Source organism: Aulostomus chinensis, chromosome 4, assembly GCF_037954235.1.
Source record: "Aulostomus chinensis isolate RoL2024-O1b breed Wild chromosome 4, RoL_Achi_v1.0, whole genome shotgun sequence".
Taxonomy (NCBI): Eukaryota; Metazoa; Chordata; class Actinopteri; order Syngnathiformes; family Aulostomidae; genus Aulostomus; species Aulostomus chinensis.
In genome coordinates, this window is record NC_141323.1 from 11,081,463 (window position 1) to 11,102,810 (window position 21,348).

The 21,348-nt window shown below is 46.7% G+C and overlaps 2 protein-coding genes across 3 annotated transcripts in view; both read right to left on the minus strand.

Moving 5' to 3' along the window:
* Nucleotides 1–189: 189 nt before the first annotated feature.
* LOC147262660 (adipocyte plasma membrane-associated protein) lies at nt 190–7,065 on the minus strand. 2 transcript variants are annotated; one of them, XM_086201746.1, is made up of 9 exons: nt 6,953–7,065; nt 5,275–5,364; nt 5,070–5,191; nt 4,469–4,570; nt 4,130–4,282; nt 3,942–4,057; nt 2,735–2,895; nt 2,455–2,650; nt 190–1,063 (listed from the first exon to the last, which is right to left on the minus strand). In XM_086201746.1, coding segments are annotated over exons 1-9 (1,152 nt in total). In that variant the 5' UTR covers nt 6,955–7,065; the 3' UTR covers nt 190–853. The 2 variants fall into 2 exon arrangements, with proteins under 2 accessions (XP_086057872.1, XP_086057873.1); XM_086201747.1 differs by lacking the exon at nt 190–1,063 and adding an exon at nt 1,094–1,831.
* A 1,831-nt stretch (nt 7,066–8,896) lies between these two features.
* Nucleotides 8,897–21,348, minus strand: part of rassf3 (Ras association domain family member 3) — a 64,622-nt gene continuing 52,170 nt past the window's right edge. Inside the window, exons 3-7 of the mRNA XM_086201758.1 lie at nt 20,228–20,335; nt 18,168–18,341; nt 17,768–17,855; nt 15,410–15,525; nt 8,897–13,657 (exon numbers count right to left, since the gene is read on the minus strand). Coding sequence (XP_086057884.1) covers nt 13,508–13,657; nt 15,410–15,525; nt 17,768–17,855; nt 18,168–18,341; nt 20,228–20,335 — 636 coding nt within the window. The 3' untranslated portion in view covers nt 8,897–13,507. The remainder of the gene's footprint in view (nt 13,658–15,409; nt 15,526–17,767; nt 17,856–18,167; nt 18,342–20,227; nt 20,336–21,348) is intronic.

A 21,348-nucleotide genomic window follows, 5' to 3' on the forward strand; every position in this document is an offset into this window, starting at 1 on the left:
GATACTTTGACTTTAGAGGGGAAGAATTATTTTCCTCCCTTTTAATGTTCAGGTTCTCCTTTCATGAACTCCAGCATGCAAACACCAGACACTCCCATTTGTTTCAAGGTCTCATTTTAGGTGTAACACATGAACCCGAACCCACAGAACCGTGAGCTGTCAGTCCCATTTAGTGATGTAGAGAAACTTAGTACATCAATACGAACATTGTATTTAGTGTATTTAATACATACAAAGTTAAAAACAGATATAGAACTCGCTTAAACAGTAGTGTTACATTCTCCGTTTCCATTTTTTGTAAAAAAAACCTCCACAGTTAATTTATAATTCTTATCAGATAAATTACACAACAACGGCCAGGAACAGTACCTCTGCTGCAGCGACGGGATGAAGCCAATCCAAGACCAAACTAATTATTCTCTGATAAACCAGGAGGTGAATCAAAAAGATGCAGAAGTGTGTGTGTTGACGCTGATTTTCCGTCGGAGGGAATCTCTGCTGCGGCCGGCGCGTCGCCATCTTGTGCAAAAAACAGCTTTGAAGACGATTAAAAGTTTAACGACATCGGTGAACAGAGAAAATGGCTCATGTCAGGTAGTAAAGTTCTATCGTTTACATCTGTGATGCGCACACACACACACACACACACACACGTATACATTATATATGTGTGTGTGTGTGTGTGCGTATTCAACTATTTTAAGTCTTGGGTGAGCTTCACTTTAATTCCATCCGTCCGTTTCTATCTCAGTAGGTTTGACATCGACTTCTTCAACTCAACGCTCGTGAAATGAACTGGTGACATCACACACCTGCGATGTTCCACCTGTGTGTTCCGTCCCCCCTCCCCCCCTCAGCTCTCCCATCCCTCCAGGATGGCCAGGAACGGCAGGTCGGTGCTGCCCAGGTAGGTCCTCCCTCGGTGCTGGAACACGTCGCTGATGGCCCACGTCAGCCGGCCCTCGGGGTCGTGCAGCGTTCCCACCAGCTCTCCGTCCGCTCCCAGTTCCAGGACCAGAGCGTAGCGCGGCAGCAGCAGGTTGTACCAGCTCAGCGGGATCACCTGGGGGCACGGTTCCCGTTACAACCACGCAGAACCCATCACACCAGAGTCTCCATCAGTTACACAACAAACACAAGCTTTACGACGCAGGAGGACGTTTCAGTCACAAGTTCTGTCAGCAGGAAGCCTCGTCCGGTTCTTTAGCCAAGTTACCGCTTCACACCTGCAGGACACTGGAAATTCAAGAGGCTTGCATTGATTTGCTCCAAACATACGGAAAAAAAAAAAATCCCTGTTTGTTATCTGACATCAGGTTGCTTGAATCCATTTGAGAATAATCGAGATCAGTGACATCAGCGAGCCGCGATACGCTGTTTTAACCAAAGCTTCCACTTGAGGCCTGCTGGAGTCTTGAGCTCATTGAAACTAGTTTTTAGACTTGACGTCACCTTCAGGCCAAACACTGAGACTTTCAGCACAATAGCTTTCTTCCAACAATGTTCAGACACGTGGAACTGGAACACGCCACCAGGAAGGATCGAGCAGGTAAACGCTGACTCAGCATATTGGTTTAACTTGGACTGAGTCACTGAGGAGGCGTTCAGGGTTTCAGGCTCTCTAAAACCGGTTCCAGACCAGAGGCGGTGTCACGTCAGCCGCAGGCCGGAGCACCTCGACCCTCCGGAGGCAACATTGTTCTCACATCGTCATTTTCACACTTGTGAACACGGAAATGAGTCACTGAGACGAAGCACATCTACAACTGTCGAGAGAAGATCCGTCAGCGACCTCAACTGGGATTTCCCAGAGTCCACTGGGAGTTCAGTTCTGCTTAACACACACACACACACACACACACACACACACACACACACACACACACACACACACACACACACACACACACACACACACACACACACACCAGTGGACAGTCAGTTGTGGCTGCTTGAGGGTCACGACCAGTTTTAGTGTTGGGGTTGGAATTAGACTCCGTGTAAGATTAAGATTTCAGTTCATCTCAGGTTAAAGGAAAGTTCTAGAGTGTGCATCCTGTCAATGAAGGTCCTCACAAAGATGTATGGTGTGTGTGTGTGTGTGTGTGTGTGTGTGTGTGTGTGTGTGTGTGTGTGTGAGAGAGAGTCCTGTCAGATTTCACTCTGTTTAGTCTTGGTTCAGTCGGGGAACAAAGCTGGTTTTTCCTTCTCGGACTTCCAGCAGAAACTGATTAGCACTCTAACAGATTTCCCTGAGCAGCAGTGCATCATGGGAAAGCAGATTTGAGGTTTGTGACTGAATCTGATGATAGCGTGAAGCTTTGGTTGATACTCATGATTAAATGTTCACGTCATGGCAAAGAGTGAAAGCTCAGAATGCTAAGCTAAGCTAACTTTTACCACAAAAAAAAATCATAATAATCCACATCTTCTCCCCGCCGTGACCACACCCACCTTGGCCAGGAAGCGTTTGACACCTGGATACGGCGCAATCAAATCCAGGAAGGGAGGCAGGAACTTGCGGAAGCGCGGCGTCGTTATGCCAACCAGAAATGTTTTGTGGTCACTGCAGCGGATGTTGTCAGGGTAACCGATCATGTTGTCCATGAGGATCTCCTTGGTGCCTGCCTTGGCGCCTTTGAGCCAGTATCTGACAGCAAAGGGAGTGTGTCAGCTCGGTGTTCTAGCCTACCTGATGCTGCACTGACACGTGTGCGTCCGTGTGTGCGTGTACCTGAGAATGCGTCCGATGCTCGTCTCGGCCAGCAGCAGGAAGCTCTCGTCAGGCGACAGCGCGATGCCGTTGGGCATGTAGAGGGAATCCAGCAGCGTGGTCACGCTTCCTGTCCGGGGGTCGTAGGACAGGAGGCGGCCGAGGCGGTTCAGCTCGATCACCTGGAGCAAGAAAAACTTCAAATCTCCTCAGAACTTCTTCTCATGCACGTCGGGTGGCAGATTTGTAGTCGAAAGTTCAGGAAAAGAACTACAACAGGGAGTTTAGACGTGAGATGTAGCTGAAGTCATGTTGAGTAAAGCTAAGCTAGCTTAAGCACTTCGTTCAGCTTAAGTTCTGTTAGTCTTCAGTTAAATTGATCTTAATCTTCGTTATTTTAGCATTCAAGTCTGGATTAAAATTTTCTTTACTTTAATTCGGCTAAATTCATGTGAATTTAGCTGAACTTTAGCACTTCGGCTGAATTTAGCCTCATCTTTGTCGACTTAGTTTATGGGACGTTCAAATACTTCAGTGCTTCGCTGAAGCTCGGCGATCCTCTTCACTTCAAGTTCCATCTGAATGTGGTAACTTAGTGGAGTTAAAACGATTTGAGTTTGCAGTGAAGGACTTCCAGGTACTGCACTGAAATACACCAGAGTACCCAGGTGGGTATTTGGAAACTACATGCAGGAAATAATATTAGTACCGTAAATCCTGTTGGTGCGGGAGTGAACATAGTAGCAGTACTACGATCCCAACTGCACCTACCTCCCATTAACTGTACACACTTGAGATCTCTTGATCAGACCAACAGATCTGCTATTAATTTGTAATCCCACCGGTGGGATCAACCCTCTTCACTCTAATCTCTGGTTTTCCTCCCGAGTTTACAAAGCAGCGCTGAAGTTTTTTAATCTTTCCCGCTGGGAGCTTCCTGGGAACGCTCGGGTTTTCAAGAGCAGATAATCCCGTCGGTCCTGGGAGCCACCGGGCCGGCGCAGAGATTCACTTCTGTTAATGGACGCCATGGAAAATCTGCCTGCCAGGAGACAAAAGGCCTCGCTGTCCTCGCGTGTGTGGAGACATTTCTGCAGTTGCTTAGCAACGGTGAAAAAAACACAACAGCCCCTCCACGGGCTGTGACTGCGTCCGCCGCGTCGCGCACCTGCGCTCGCTTGATTCACCTCTTTACTAGAAGATCACCTGACTTTTCCCTCAGTCTCACCTCCAGTTTGACGTGGCGACGCCCCCAGCGACTGGAGGAGTCGGTGAAATAAATGATTCCAGTCTGGGAGGAAATTTCCAGGCCGTTTAAAAAGGCGAATGGGACGCCATCGGCGCCTGGAGGGGAGGAAGAGAAGGACAGTGAGACAACGTGTTGCTGGTCACAACGGCGTGACAAGCGAGCGGCACCTTGGGAGTTCGCCAGGAGAAGAGTCTTCTCTCCGGTTTTGGGGTCGATGCTGTGAAGCCCGAAGTACGAGTCGGCGACGATCAGCTGACCGCGACGGTCCAGACGAACGCCGTGAGGACGGCCGCACACGGGCTCGTAGTCTGGGCTGCTGCCTGCAGACGCAAACACAGACGAACCGAGCTCAGACCAAACGCTCAGGACGGGGCGGGAGATCGTTTCCTCCTCCTTCGCTGCTTCACTAGAACTGCTCTGGTTTCCTGGGAGGATGTGAACGCGTGGAGGCTGAGAGCCCGGAGGAAGGATCCTGGGCCCTGAACAAACAGAAGAACTGGACAAACCGCATTCTGGAAGGTTCTGGCCCATCTGGGTGATGAAGGTGAGGCTGTCATCGGGGCCGAGCCGCCATAACTTCCCGTCCACCGTCCCCGTGTAAACGTTCCCTGGAAAACACATGTTCACACTTCAAGTCTTTATTAAGGAAGGTCACATGACCACATCAATGAACCAGAAACACTGATTAGGGGTTGCATGTGCAGTGTGACCTTTGACCTTTTTAGTTTAGAGACCCAGTGGACGTTTGCGCCCAAACTCCCTCCGTGTCCCAGGGACTGTGCGTACATGAGACCTTGACCTTTGACCTCTTACTGTCAGAGTGTTTTCAGTTCTCCTTCCGATCCCGCTGGACGTTTGCGCCACGTTTGAAGAGATTTCCTTGAGGCGTTCCTGAGAAATCCCGCCGAACAGGACGAGACAGACGGACGTGACAGACGGACGTCCTGACAACGCCGTTCCTTCGCAAGGATTTCTTCACCCAGCAGGAGAAACGGACTGAAGCTCTGAACCAGACAGGAAGGTCAAAGGTCAAGACTCCCCTGACAAGATGAGAGTCTGTCGCCGACACACACACACACACACACACACACACACACACACACACACCCTCGTCGTCAGCAGTGAAAGATTCTGGTCCGTGAAGCTTCCCAGCAAACAGCCGGCGGCCCTTCTGCAGACGGGTGTTGACAGCCAGGGGCCCCTGGAGGGCCGGGGGGGGCCCCTTCAGCCTGGGGGGGGGATAAATCAACGCCATCAGCACCTGTCACTCACCCGGCGATGACAAGCGAGTACAAGTACGCAGAGTACTCACACGTGGGGTTTGGGGTCAATGGGCGAGGGGAGCAGGTAAACGCCTAGCGCCACGGCGAGCAGAAGCACTAAGAATGACCTCCGACCCAACCTGAACACACACACACACACACACACACACACACACACACACACACACACACACGTCTTAGGGTCAAGAGTGAATCTTAGACTGATATGAAGGAGTGTGTTCGTACAATCGTCCAGGAAGCGCTTCAAAAGTACATTTTGAATTTCAAAATAAATTAATAATAATAACAATAATAATAACAATCATAAAGAAGAATTACAAACTCACAATTCTACACCCGGACCAGCGTTGACGGCCATGACGAAGGTGTTCTTCTTTACCAGTAAATGAATTACACTCAAATCCAGATCGTTAGAGTGATGAGATGAAGAAGTAATGAAGCCCACATTAATTAAAGAACGACTCCGTTTGATCGGGACTTCCATATTTTAGGAGCTCGTTCTGATGTCTGTTTCGCCACAGATTCTCGTTCCTAGTGGTTTCCTTTTCTTACGTCATATTTCTGGTTTTAATCACTGCTTGGCCTTCAACATTTTGATTCTTTTTTATTTTGTTTTGAGTTTCGCATGAAAACCGATCAATCAAACCAATCAATCAAACCGATCAATCAAACCGATCATGACAGACTGATTGATATTTTAGGCCACGTTGACCTTTAACCTGCTGACACAGGCGGTGTTTTGTTGTGTTTGCAGGTGTTGGTTATCCGCAGTGGACGCGTAAACACTGTGGTCACACGCTGACGTGAACTTTGACCTGACAGTTCTGTCACTCAGGAAGTGATGCAACAACATCTGTGTTCAGCTCAGCTGATCAGACACATGGAAGCCAGTTCAATTCCCCAGAGCAGCTGGATCACCAGGACTCTGCCTCCAACGTGGATGCAATGTTTGCTGCCATGACGTGACGTGACGTGACATTCACATGTGAGTTCAGGTGACCTGTTAGTTTTAAGTGTGAAGCCTTGCTTCTCACGGAGCATCTGGAAGCTCTGGGACTCAAAAGGAAAAACTCCATCAGGGGTGTGGAGGTTGAAGCACTGCAGCCTACAGAGGGAGAGCAGGACGGGGTTCCTCAGGGCTCCTGCACCAGCACGTAAAGGTCACGGCCCCACGTCCCATGCAGAATCTCCCCCGAAATCAGAGCGTTTTTCGGTCAACAGCTGCACTGTGTCACAACTGAACCCCAGAAGCTGGCATTAGTAAGATGTGTCTGGAACTGAAGAATGCAGCCGATAATTTCACGGCTTCTAGTGGGAGAGTCAATGATGGGAACACTGGAACCTGTTTTGGTCAACCGCCCACAACCTCTGCGCTCCGGTGGATTATCTAACCTGTGGGAGTGACAGCTGAACACTGAAGAAGTATAATTACAATTAAATAAACTCCCCTGGATACATTTAATCAAAGCCGAATTACTGCTAGACGTTGGCTGACAATAAAAACATGTCTTGAATTGATTTTTACTCCGTGCGTGCTTTCACGGTATTAAGGTGAATGTAAATCCGCAGCTTTCAGAACGTAATACGGCGCGGTGAGTTGAAACCCTTCACTTTAAAGGCGTTCGCAGCAGTTAAAAAAAAAAACGGCCGAACACGAATTTAACTTCCACAGGTGAAAAAAACTGAGCTGAAGAGGAAGAAACTTACATGGTTGAAGTCCGAGTCTCTCAGCCGCCACTTGGAAGTCGTTTCAACGGGTTCCACCGAGCGCGACTAATGAGTGAAGGACGGCGGGTCTGCGCGGTATCACCACAACTTCCGGTTATGACTTTCAAAATAAAGTAATACTGAGGACCTGACGAATGTCGCCGCTCAACTGTTAAATTACTACAGACTTCAGATCGTCACAAATTTCTGTCACAACAGTTTACACACACACACACACACACACACAATAGATCCAAGTAAGAACAACATACTGCATTACTCAGAGACTAATACTTGTCTTTTGCCTCTTAATGACCTCAAAAACAGAAATTCTACATTTTAAAAGTTGAAAGCAGACGAAAAACAGCAACTCTGATTAAATCCAGGGAAACTTCTAGAGTCCAAAGGGTCAAGCTTGTTATTTTAGGGGGTGTAATAAACGAGACAATAACAACAAAAACTACACACATAAATGAATAGGCTACATTCGCTATGTTGGAGCAATGCAGGTTCGTGTAATGTGTCATTTCTCAAAAATCAGAAAAGTATCTGATACATAAAGTGAGTCATTTAAAAATATTAGTCCACTGATGAGGCTAAGATCATGTCAAAAGGAACTTAGAGCATTTTGACAAAAGGCCTCATGAAATAAACTGATCCTGTTGTAAACTTCTTGAATTGGTCAGTTTACAAAAGTAACTGCAGCTTGGAAGAAATTTATCTTCTTTTTATTTGATCTGATCAGTAATTTGCTAGTTAGCAAGGAGATGTTGCCACACTCATTTATGCTTCTGACTACAGTGCTGTGACTGACTAACGAAGTCCGGCAGCAGGTCGGCAGTGGTGGAGATGCCAGTTCTATTTTTTAGTTTTACTGGAAAGCGTCATAATTAGACGTTTATTAAAATCCGCTTTTATTTTGAAGGCAGGGTTTCTCTTCATCCTGTGTCTTTCAGGCTAAAAGCCGCTTCTTGACACACTGCCTGGGGAGCGGGTAAGAGTCTTGGGGAGGGGGTTCACGGGTTGAGGGGTTATTTGAGTTGAGGTCAGCCAGAGGACAAGAGGAGGGGCCGGTTCATCTGTTGTAGACCTGAAGGGGGGCCAAGACCCACAACCATAGACCCGCAATAACATGTTAAACGTTATCATTAGAGGTCATCGCTCCTGATACCTTTCCTCAATCAGGAAGAAAATAATCCCGTTCAGCATCTTAATTTAATCCCTGAGGTTCACACACGATTAAAACCGGAGGTTTGTTTTCTTCTCAAAACCGTGAAATCAAAGACACATCAGCAGGTTTCCTTTGTTTTGTTAAATTTCACCTTTAATCAACGCGGCCTGGTGGGAGCCAAGGCCACGCTTGGGAACATTTCAAACCCAGACGCTCCAGAACCCAAGCCGACGTTGCGTCTCAGAACTTCAATCTGCTGCTGTCACACTTGGGAAGGCACCGATGAGGATTTAGGAGCGAGCCGGACGCCAAAATTCAACCAAATCTGTCCCTGAATGTCTTCAGTCTCCACTGAAACGAAGCTTCCTCAGACGAAGGCGGTGCCGTTTTAGACTTTGCTGCTCGACATGACAGTAAAACCCCTGTTTCTGTGCTCAGCAACACAGGTGACTTGGGAGCTTCTGAAGGATCCCATCATGTGACACGGACCCGGTGTTATGAAATTCCATCCTGACACACAAGGACAGAACACTGGGGGGACGAGTGAGGAGCCATCCGGTCGGGCGGTCAGGCATTCACACTCCCGGCTGCTCAAACCAGAGGTGCAAAATGATTTTAACGCTGCAAAAGAGCTGAAAACCTCTCAGGTAGAAGCTTCCGGTTCCTCTGGTGGCTGCTGGGACGGATGAGACGACCCACAGCTCCAGAGGAACACGGAAGCAGACCTTAGAACGTGCTTTCTGACTGTTGTTCCAACCCTTTTTTGGGGGGGGGGGGGGGGGGTTAAACTTTAGGAGTTCCCTGGGATGAAAAAATGATTTTGAGGTTAATTGAACCCAGATCTGATCCAGTTGCCACTCTTTTTCCCTCCGTCCACTTTTAACCACCAACGACTCGAGACGTAAACTAGTTCCAACTTCTAAAACGACGTGGAACAACAGAAACCCGCGCCGACGCTGGATCTGCGCTTGGGTTCCTGATGTTCACCGCTGTCGTATCAACCTGCGGGGTTGACGGTCAGCCAGCAGCTGAGGTTCCGGTTCAGTGTCCAAACTTTTGCTGGAGCATCAACGGGTGGCTTTCGTCCACACCTCTGAATAATCACCATGACAACTGGGCCCTGGAGATGCACATATAAACTGATCTGCGTTCCCCGACTGAGCAGCCGTTGAATGAGAGCCGCTGGCCCGAGGAGCTCCTCACGTCAGACACACGCTTCAAGAATCGCCGTTATTACCTGATGAGACAGAGTTTGCTCTCAAATTATTCTCCAAATGGGTTTTCTACCCGTTAGCGCACATCAAGCATGTTCTTACACACACAAAGTTGAAGCGGAACACCAGTGAGAACCTTTCACAGGCCACAGCCAGCAGAGCTACGGAAGCTCAATCCAGACAGAGAAACAAAAAAAGAGCTTCAAATAAACAACGACCGTCACACTCCACTTGGATTTGATGAAAAATCATGAGGACAAAAAAACAAGAGCAGAGCGATACAAACGATAAAAGAAGTGAAATGACATCATAGTGAGTTAAGATGAAGAGTGATGGCGGTTTGCAGGCGTCAGATTAAACAGGTGAACCAAAAAAAAAAAAATCAAATCAAAAACCCGTTTTCCCTGAATTAGAACTTAAAGTGCCCAAAAAAAACTTAATTGATACTTTAGTTGTGTTTTAACAGCTAAAGTTGTTTATCAGATACACACAAAAAAAACCGTTAAGATTTATTAACTGTTTCCATGCTAAATATATAATCTACGGAAGCACAGAAAGGCCAAACGATTTGAATTTTAAAAGCAACTAAACAATAAATTCACATCGATGATTTTTTTTAGATTTGAAATTGTTAAACTGAATAAGCAGATTAATCACGATTTGATTTTTTTTTTTTAGATTTAAAACCAAAGATCAGAAACCTTTTCATATTAACACACTTTGATTTTTTTTAACTCAGTTTGTGGCAGAAAAACATCATAAAATCTCTTTTTAAAGCATTTCAACAATAAAAAAAAAAAAACCTGCCATAATGCCCCTTTAAAAGTGTAAATTATTTACTTGCTTCTATGATTAAAATCGTTCCCACCTTTCCTGGCTTCCATCCTATGAACCCAGTGTCTGATAGTGGAATAACTCGAGTTATAACTCCTTTAATTAAATAAAACTCTCTATATTTTCCCTCCAGTGGGACTAAACCTCTAATATTCTTGCTCCAGGCAACACCACAAAAACATCTTTGGTTATAATAGGAAAAAAAATAAAAATAAAATAAACCTCTAAGATGCTGAATACACATTTGACACAGAGATGAGAGCGTAATTGTCCACTAGAGGGCGGTATTGTACAGGAGCTGCAGCGTGGCACCGTCGGCTCGACTTCATTCAGTACCTGCAGGTTTTTAATCTGATGAGCTTTGATACTTTTGAGTTCGATTGTCTCTTTGATGCCAAAACTGCCGACTCATCTACACACACACACAAAAAAAAAAAACACTGAACGCCACAGCGACACGACATCTGCATACATACGGAGGCCTGGAGTCGCCGTGGAGACGGACCCAAGACACACAAGATGCAACTTGTTCCCAAAATGTAGTTAGTTCAAGGTCACAAGACAAAACTGGTTCAAAAATATGAAATGATTAAATGTAACAAGTTGTTTCTCATGGCCTCAAAATAACTGCGAAGCCTTGAAGGGACATAAAGGACTGAAACTCCAGGTACATTTAGAAGAGTTGAGGCTACATTTCCCATGATGCATCTAAACAAAGTGACAAAACAGAACGTGAGGGAACAAGTTAAATCTCGTGGTTTCAAATAATATATATGTTTACGTATATTTATGCCCAAAAAAGGAGAGGGAATCTGTCTGGCCACAGCAGGACTCCGTACATTTATACATGAGAAGCTCTTCAAACAGGCCTCAACTTTGACCGCTGCACCGTCTCCAGCACTTGCTGATGCATACTTTCTTTCGCTTCACCTCAACTTTACCCTCCTCTCAGCGCAACTTTTCCCCCACTTCCTGTCTTTTCTATCCTGACTCATCCCCCTTTCCTCCAGCTGAAATAAACGAGCTGACGAGGAGGTCGACGCTGCAGGTTTCAGCCGGGGGTGAGCGCCGCCCTCCTCCTGCAGCCACCTGACCTCCGTCTGTGCGGAGCTTCAACAGACGCGAGAAGCAGTTCATCACAGTGACTTTGAGGAAAGTCCCGCCATTGTCCTCAGGGTCGGGGTCACGCCGCTTCACCCCCCCATGCTTCACCTCTGCAACACAAACTTATGTCTTCTCTTCCTTCCTCCATCCAACGTTTCTCTTCCACTTCCTCTCAGCCACTTTGTCAACTTCCAGAGAATAGCCGGTTCTCACAGCTCCGCCTCTGCTCACGCTGGGTCAGAGGTCAGGGGTCACCGTCTAACCAGACACCGTCACTCTCACATCCTCGCCAAGCATTGTTTTACATACTGCAACCAAACTACTCGCTCTACTCTTCTATTAACACCTTCTCACGTTTCTCCCCGTTTGCGGCCATCGAGTCTTTGTCTTCTACAGCATACAGTCTCCAGGCGGCGAGCTACGGAGTCAGTGACCTGCCAAAAAGATTCCTAAACAAAGTAGCATTTAAGACTCGATCAAAAACATCTGATTTGACTTGACAACAAAGTCAAATACTCAAAACTAGAAGTGTAGCTTATTACAGCAGGAGATACGTGGCGTACAAGATGGCCGCTGATGTGCAGACGCTTCAACACACCGACAGAGTAAAATACAGCTGCTAAGATTCCAATGTGCTGTTTCTAAAGACAACTAAGGAGACGAATATATGGAGTTATACTAGACATGCACTGAGGGCGACTTGATGATTCAATTCAGATTTTGGCCGGTTCTTCGATATTCCCAAGATGGACATCTGGAACTTTTTCGACAACTTCTCTTGGAAAAAGGTTGCAGGACCTGTTTTCTCCCGGTGAATCAAAGCTCAGATTAAAGTGCTCCAGCAAAGATGTAGGTCACATACAAATCCAACGTTAGCTTGTCTCGCGTCGCCAAACATCCCTCCGCCAAGTTCTGTTCAGGAGACTCGAAATATTCACAGTCACTGCGTATCTTTGAAACTGTTCAAACCTCACGAGCCTCATTTCATGATTCCAAGTCAAAACTTGCCGCTTTCAGCCTGTAGGTTGCTACTAGCTTCCTAGCTCAGAGTCACTGTTGCTTCACGTAGCATGAAAACGGCCGAACGCAAAAAAAAAAAAAAAAAAAAGAACAAACCCACAATGGCAAGATTGCAGTAAACCAGACCAAATGTTTCCTAATCCCAGTGGACACCGTGGTAGACGCTAACGGCTAGCTCTGCTCCCTCACTAGCTTTAGCTTTAGCCACCTGCGCAAGCCTCTTCAAACTCAGCGGGATGACGGCATCAGACTGGCTTGTTGAACGGGTCGTTCTGGACTCTTTCTCTCTTCCTTGCTGATGTTAGCTCGTGTGTTGCCGTGCTACCGTCCCGCCGCTCGCGACTGAAATCGGTTACTTCCAAGACTGCGCCGCTCGTGTCCAATCAGCAGCCGACAGATTGGCGTGTCTCCCACAGCGACAATGTTCTGGCCCATCCCTTAAATAAGTCCTTTGATTTTTAATCACTTTCAGTATCACATAGTAAAGGAGTAACTGTTCCTTTAGAACTTCAATATTTCTCTGCTTTCAAGCGAAACCCAACATAAACTAAGGTGGAATTTTGGATTCCAGTCATATTTCTGTGAATCGAATCGTGCACCGAGCTCTTCACCTCTAGTGGAAGACGAAATTCTCTGTGTCTACAACCAGATTGTTGCACTGCCTTTGCAGAATAAACTAAAATAAGACTTTTTTGTTGTTGTTTAACAGATTCACCCTCATAAATTAAGAAAAAAAAATATGTACAGACCTTAAAACAAATTAAATAAAACTCTAACTGAACGTACAGTATGGCCTTGAGTCTTTCACAAGTTTAAAAAGGAAAAAGAAAAAAGGGGATACACGGCATATGACAGCAGGACAGAGTGAGAGAAGACGGAGAAGAGAGGGATGGACAGAGAGAGAGAGAGGATGAGTGAATATGGCACAGTAATAAGAGTCCATCTTTGGTGTGTGGAGGCAGACGGAGCAGAGCAGCAGTGGGACGGCGAGAGTCCAGGCTGAGTGGATTTCCTCCGCCCACGTCTCTTTGCTGTCCTTCATAGAATCCCTCTGTCCGTCTGTAACATCCCTTCTTGCAGGCGCTGGATCCTCTCCTCCGTTCGCATCCCTCTCTCCATCAAAACACACGCCATCTTTCTCCCCTGAGGAGGTACCAACACCTCTCGTGTCCCTCTAGGGGGCAGTAGTCCTGTTTGATGCAGGCAAATCCTCTAAGAGGGTCCCCGCACCTCCCTCAGCGCCTCCTGCAGTCTCTGGCGGTAGGTCTCATAGCGGCGGAGCACCGCCTCCTTCTGCTCCAATTCCTCCTTGTCGAGGATCCGCAGGAAGTTGCGCAGCTCAGGGATGGAGAAGGCATCCCACTGGCGAGAGGAAAGAGAGGTCTTTGATGACTGGGTTTGTCATTTGGACAGCGTTTGTTTAAATCGTCCTTGTTTTTCACCGTTGACTTGTCCTCCCACATTGTTTCTCCACTTTTAAAAACATTCCATTCTCTAAAGTTTATTCACTTAATGAAAATTTCTCCATCACAGACTTTTTATTAACCAGTAAATGTTTAGAATACATGCTAATATGCAAGCATTTGTTCAGCAAATTCTACTTAAAAAAAAAAAAAAAATCATTTCAAACTTTCTCATCCCGCTGCAGCAGAGCTGTCAGATAAACCTCCTCACTCCTGCTTTGTTTCATGCTGTCACACGTCTGCCTGGGAGCGGGAAGACGTGTGTTGCTCAGTTTTCCATGGAAACAATTAAAAGAAAAAGCCACAGGAAGGAGCAGAGGAGTGACTAAGGAGAAGGCAGAGGAAGAGCGAGGAACATGTGGGAGGAAAAGGAGGAAGAAAAGATGGGGGAGGATTGAAAAGGAGAAGAAGGCAATGGGCGGAAGAGAGGAAAATGAAGAGGAACACGGTGAACAGGAGAAAGGGAATAACAAAGGAAAGAATTTCAAGATGTTTGAAGATGATGGGACATCCTATTTTGTTCTTACACTGTCAACTGTCTGGCCCCTGCTACCATAAATATCAGAATATGAGAGCATCCCAAATTTCAGAGGCTGCTTGGTTGATTATCGCCATTCGTATCAGCCACACCAGCTTGTTCGTCATCGGTAGGGATGGGTACCTTTCAAAAAGTTATTTCAGTGCCGGTACTTTTTTTGGTGACCATTTTTAATTTAAAAAATTAGTGGAAAGAAAATTACATCACACCTTTCATTACAAAACTTTGAGTTTTGGCGGCGGTAGAGATTTCGAAAGAGGCATATCCGCGACAGGCGGACTTGAAGGCTGCAGTGAGGAAGGCTGCGGTCCGCCCTTCACAACATCAAACACCGTGCACGTTCAGGTGCTTCATCAAAGTTGACGTGTTGCCGTCTTTTGCCACGACATCCTTTTTGCAGATGTTGCACCGCACTCTACTGGCGTTGAGTCGAATAAAATGGAGCCACACTTTTGACCGCGGGGGCATTTCTTACCTTACCGTCTCTTGCGTCTCTCTCACACACATGCAGGTAACACAACACACACACACGTGTAACACCTGGAAGCAAAGTATAATGTTCATTGGATGGTGACGTCATGAACCGCCCTACTCTGCCTCTCATTGGCAGTTAGGATATCAGGGTAAGCCAATCAAAGAGAGAGTAAGGCGGGGCCTTCCTCTACCATCCTAGACCACTGGTCGCTAGAGTCGCCACCGGCAGTATTATCAGAGCTTCGCTTTTTATCTTTTCGGTACCCGGTAGTACCGAAGCACTTCGGTCGGTGCTATTAAAGTACCGAAGTTCGGTACCCACCCCTAGTTATCGGTATTATTTGGACAGGCACGGCACCAGAGTCGGGGAAGAGGAGAGAGAGGAATAAAATGAGAGATGTAGAGCTTGAGGATGGAGGAGAGAGGGAGAGAGACGAGTGAAGGAGGAGAACCACGATCAGAGAAGGGTAAGAAGAAGAAGGCGAGCAGGGGAAGGGCATAAGAAGGAGGAGCTGGAGCAGGAAGTTTGAGGGAAGCTCCAACAGCAGAAGGGAGGAGATGTGTGGATGAGGAGAGAGAAGGACGAGGAGATCTGTGTTACAACTTAAAAGAAAAAAAGATGGTGCGATGTTGTGTTACCAAGACTTCTCCGGTCTGCTGTTCTCTCAGGACGAAGCTGAGTGTGTCGCCGTCAGGTCCCGCCACCAGACGAAGAAACAGCGGCTGCTCGCCATCTGCCAGCTTACACACATAAACTGCATGGCGCGCGCACACCCACACCCACACCCACACACACACACACACACATAAACAGACATTCACTTAGCCACAAGTAAATATGGGCACAACTGTGGCTGCTGCAGTTAAAAGCTGAATGAGCGTGTGAGGAAGGCGCCAGACACAGGGTGCACAGATGGGTGCAGCTCATCAACACCCACATTTATTTATAAAATAACAAGACGCGCTGAGACCAGAACAGGATCTCTGGGCCTTTAAAGGTCTTGACATAGTTCCTCTGAGCTGAGTGCCCAGCTGGGACAGTCACAGGAAACAGTTCGCTCCTTCTTGTCATCACTCCTTCGTCGTTTCACGAGACAGAAGCCTTGCGGTTCGCTTGCGTGTATCTCGATCTAAAGTGCTTGCTGATTAATGAGCCCACGGCTGGATGGAGATGGCGTGGATTCTACCAGCGGATGTGTTTGTGAGCTTGCAAACACATGCTTTGCTTTATTAGCCGTAAGTCTCCATTAGCTTCAAGCTAAAAACGCATGGATGGCCCTTTCTGCATCCGGAGTCGCAAAGAAGTGGTGGAAAAAGTCCCTGTGAGCTCGAGAGACGTGTTTATGAGTACGCAAGTACACTTTTTGGGTGACGTACTGCTGGAAGGATGTATCTGCAAACCAAGCAGAGTTTTGGCCCAGGAACCAATGTTATATCTGTTTTGTCGAGACACCAGACAACTTTGACTCCAGAGCTGCTATGCTTCCTCTGTTCATTTAAGTTGGCCGATTCAAAAATATTCCAGAGAAAAATGAACCGTGTGAACTCTCATCTCAGTGAGGTGAGTCCAACTTTCTTCTCGACTGTACAAACGCTGATGATCAAGAGAGATACTGTTCCATGAAGTCACTCCATGAAACACCCTGGTGTTTATGTAGAGAAGCCTGAAATATTTAAGTTTGCTAACTTTATGCCAAAAGCCTGAGACGAGGAGTTGAACTGTTGGAGAGGAATGGATTTTGACCTCTCATCTTTGATTGAACGGCTGTGAAGCTGTTTGATTTTGTACAGGCTGGACTCTTGCTTGTGTTTGTTTTCTTTTCTTCTTTTTCTCTCAAACCCGGTCCGTCTTTTGTCAAAATCTCATCTGGAGTCACTCGCCTGAACCTCAACACCACAGATGTTTCTACATTTCTCAACTTCATATTTCTGATCAAAGAGCAGCGACATCCAACGGCGGCCTGCGAGGTTTATACGTCAGCTCACGTACGGCGTGCACGCGACTTCTGACTAGACCTTGTCTTTTATTAGCAGGGTGAGACTGTACGTCTCCAATAATGAGCCATGAAGGTTAAATGGCAGCAGTAACGTGTTCCCTCATGAGGGGGAAAACACCCAAAATGTCTATAAAAACTTGGGGGTAAAATGTTTCAAAGACTTGAGGAAAGACAAGGCGACAGATGAATGAATTCAGTTCATCTGTAACCGACTTCTGGCTCTGGTTCAACGCTAAGAGGAATAGGCCACGTGTCCCCAGAGTCAGACCAGAGGAAAGAGACCCTTTTCTCCTCTGTGCTGCATCAGGTAGCTGAGATTGCTAGTTAGCTTAGCACAAGGAATGGTAGTGGGTGGGATGTGTTAGCATAGCTCCGGCAAAAGTCATTCAAATGAGGAGACATTGCAATATTAGAATCAGACATGTAGTTGGAACTACTTTTCTGGCTGGGCGTAGTGATTTCATGCAGCACCTCAAAAGCACCGTCGTAACTTCGGCTAACAAAACTTTCTTCTTGTTGGGTTTTTTCCCAGACAAGTAGAAGAGCGGCTGCTGCTACAATCATGGCTGACTTTGTCAGAGGATGAAGAGCATTCCTGCTGCTTAAACACCTGAACCAAGAAACACAGAGCAAACCACCCACTACTACGAGCTGTGCTAAGCTAACTAGCATAGGTCTCAGCTCCCTAACGAACACACAGAGGAGAGAAAGGTATGCGTCTCCTTGTCTGGCCCTGGAGAGGAAGGGCAGTGAGCGTATCAGACACTCAGAGCTCATATTTGGAATCCCCTACAACTGATTCATGTATTTATAAATATACTCCTGGTGAGTGTTGATAGTGGGGAGAGCCCTGCAGCACCCTACGAGCCACAGGAGGATGACATGTCCGGAAATACACTCACATGCCTGTCACACAGAAACACAAACGCACACGCCATCGACAGCATGTCAGTGCCCAAGCGTCTGACAGCTAACGTGGCAGGAATGGAATGAATCTTACCTTGTTCATCCCGGCGACAGCGTTTGTACAGGGCGTATTTGGCTGGGTTATCTGCAACTGTGAACTTGTTCAGCAGGGCAACGATCACCTGACAACACACACACACACACAAACACACACGCGCACACACACACACACACACACACAAATTATTCAGGTCCTGTGTTCCTGACAGACAATTCTCAAGGACAGGATGAATGTTGGCTGTAAAAAGAAAAAACCCAAAAAACAACACCCTGAGCAGACTGGAGTCTATTACATTCTTACTAAAACATCAACATCAGCACACTTCCTGCCCATGTGTCATCAGATACTCATCAACTAGCAGGCTGAGAGAGTGTGTGTGTGTGTGTGTGTGTGTGTGTGTGTGTGTGTGTGTGTGTGTGTGTGTGTCGGCCACCTGTTTGACTGTGTTATTGGAGCTGATGTGGAGGGTGTTGGTGACTCCTCGGGGCAGATAGAAGGCCTCCTCCACCATGGTTCCTCCTGCTCCTCTCTGAGCCCCCCGCACCGTCACTGGCCTCCTCAAATCCATCTGGACTTGGATGAAACCAGTATAGACACCAGTCGGACCCTAGAGGAGATGCAGAGGTATCACAGGAAAATCAGTCGGGCCTCTTGTTTACATCCTCGATTCTTAGACAACCGATTTGGAGAATGAGAAAGATCTTTAGCTGGGAGCAATTAAAGACAAAACACAGTATTTCACTACTACACAGTATCAGAAACATGTATACACTTTGATGTATTTTCTTGTAAAATTCTGAAATTACACTTTCACACAGAACTCAGGGTCTAACCAGCTGGTTTTGCTCTCAGGGGCATCCAGTTTTGGAGGATGTTCCAGGCTGGCCAACTTCTTCATGTCAACTTCCTTCCAATCTCACTTCAGACGACCATTTTTACAATAAAGTGAATAAATATGAGTGGATGTATGTATGAGTCACCACACTCAAAGTCATGTGATGTTCCATGATCTCTGCAGATGAGACCAGTTCACCCAACAAGCCCAGTATGGCTCCCAAGACAGATGGCCCAAGCCTGATAGAGAGCATTTTAATCTCATTAGTCCACATGAGTCCCAGAGGACTGTGTGTGTGCGTGTGCATGGGTGTGTGCTTGTGTGTGTGTCTGGTGTGTGCAGGTCAATCGGACATCCAGATCAGGATGACGAAGTAGTCAAAACACAGGAGACGGTGAAGATGGAGAGATGAAGCGATACGAAGACAATGAAGGACAAAGGTGATGAGAAATGAGACAGAAGGAGGACAAATAGACAGAGATGTGTTGATGACGTAAAAGCAAAGCAGAGCAAACAGAGCAACCTGAAATTCACGACAGGTTGGAAACCTTTCTGAAAGGGTTTTACACACAACAGGATTCAACACAGGACTTCAACGATGAATTCATAATCGAGTGCTTTTTAATCCTGATTACCTGAAGGAATTTAGAAAGTCCCTTTTAAGATGTGTGAAGTCTCTCAGAAACTGGCTGCTGCGCCTCACGGCGGTGGTGTGAATACTTCAGACACCTTCCTCACCGCCAAGGAAAACAATGTGAGGTTGAACAATTGCAGGAATAACATCACATCACTCTGATGTGACGGCTGAGGAATGCCGAGGGCGAGAGGAAGGCGGCGGGAACATCGAGGCATCAGCAGCACACCTACAAAGTTAACACGGAAAACCTGCAGGACTCTCACCCCGACGCCCGCTCAGCTGTTTTATGAACGGCTACGTTTTCTACAGCGATAAAGGATCACAAGAGAGGATGCCTCAATTTGCCCCCCCCCCCCCCCCCCCCCCGCGCACATTACACCTCCAAGAAAACAAGGTCAACTCCTCGTACGTGACTGGACTTCATAATAAGGGCAACTCACAGCATATAAGAGTGCTGATTAGCATAATTAACTGTTCATTCATGCTCTTGTTGACCTTAGTTAGTGATGGATACTGGACATCTACAAAACAAAGGCTTTTATCAGCTCTCGCTTTGTGCTGCTGGGTGTTTGTATGAGGCTTTTATCAGGATTCCACCACATCTGACTGGGCGAGATCGACACTTCACGTTTATTCTCTCACTCGGGAAAATCCTCATTTCCCCAGCTCACCATTTGTGTCCGATGCGCACAAACGGCCTGAAAAAGACACCGGCCAAGAAAACTGCAGTTTAATTGAGGGAAAATTCAGGGGGACAGTGCGGTTTTTCTGCTGAGGAGATAATACAGCGACTGAGTCCAATCACATATAAATCATTCCTAAATCTAACTCAGAAAGAAGCTTGTCCTTCACGTCCGATACCACAGTCTAGTGTAAGTCACGATGCTGCTTGGTGCTTGGGTCACATGACTCTGTGGTCAAAGTCAGACAGGAGAGCGTCTCCCTACTCCAGTGTAAACAGAAGAGTGCCATGCCTCCAACAGAGGAACCAGCTCCAGGTCCAAGTGTCTTCTCTACTCACCAGTGTCATTTTGAGGTGGTTCTTCGTCAGCGAGTTGTACTGCTCAATCTTCTGTCTGATCTCCTCCCGGCTGAGCTCCGTCCGCAACCTTCTCTCCTTCTCCACATCCTGAGGAAGAAATCCAACAAGACGCTTCAGTCACAAGTCGGCTGAAGACAGTTAAACAATACAGCCTCTATTCGGTTATGAGCAGCAGCACACCAGGCGGACATGTTTTCCTGGTCAGAGGTTTGTAGTCCAACAGGAAGTTAGCATCTCTGTGACGAAAAGCCAACTGGAATTTATACAGAGGATTTTGTATTACTGTCAAAAATTCGGAGTGTGGCAAATGTTATGCTATGACCAACACCACGAAGCAGCGATTCATCATCGCCATCACCAAGCTTCTTCTGTTTCCACCGTGGTGACATTTAATCTCCATGACAACCTCTGCAGTCTGACTCAGACACTTGCTAGCGACCACCGTTTTTCAGAAACATCAAAAGCATCAAAACTCATGATGGTGGTATTTCCTGATGTATTTAATACCAAAAACTAAATGTTGACAATATAAGCTTGAGTGAACCACATCCATTATTTCAGGCCTTTAACCAAAGGAGACGACTCGACAGTGCTAACTCGTTTCCAAGACTCATTTCTGCATCAGTCGATAAATCTCACTGGTTGCTTGTCAAGAGCGCAAAATGGCGCCACAGTTAAAGCAGCAGGACGCGAGATGAATTCATGGACCGTACGAACAGAGAAGCTTCGGTTGGAAAACAAAGAAAAAGAAAGCCTAGAAAATAATATCCTGACAGGCACAAACAAAGCAAAGACTCATTCTTAGATGATAAATAAAGCAGACGAACGTGACAGACATGACAAGAGACGAGCAGATACTTGGATTCTTCTCTTTTTACCTGTGGGATGAGGCTCATAAGATAATTGGAGGCCTTCAGGAAGCAGAGTGTCTCTGCGATTTGTCTGTATGCCCTTTACCCTGTTACACAGCGCTGGAGGGTGCAAGACAGCATGGTGGTGCGTTTAACGCGACCAGGCGCCCTCATATGATGGTGGAGAGGGAGGAGACGACCTGCGTGGGTTTATTTCTGATATCTACAGCTCTCGCCAAACAAAGGTTA

Excerpts from the sequence above, each read along its gene's own strand:
- LOC147262660 (XM_086201746.1), bottom strand. Across the intron at positions 4,571-5,069 it reads TTTCACTGCTGACGACGAGG|GGAACGTTTACACGGGGACG; the intron begins GTGTGTGTGTGT and ends TGTGTTTTCCAG. Across the intron at positions 4,283-4,468 it reads CCAGAACCTTCCAGAATGCG|GCAGCAGCCCAGACTACGAG; the intron begins GTTTGTCCAGTT and ends TTGCGTCTGCAG.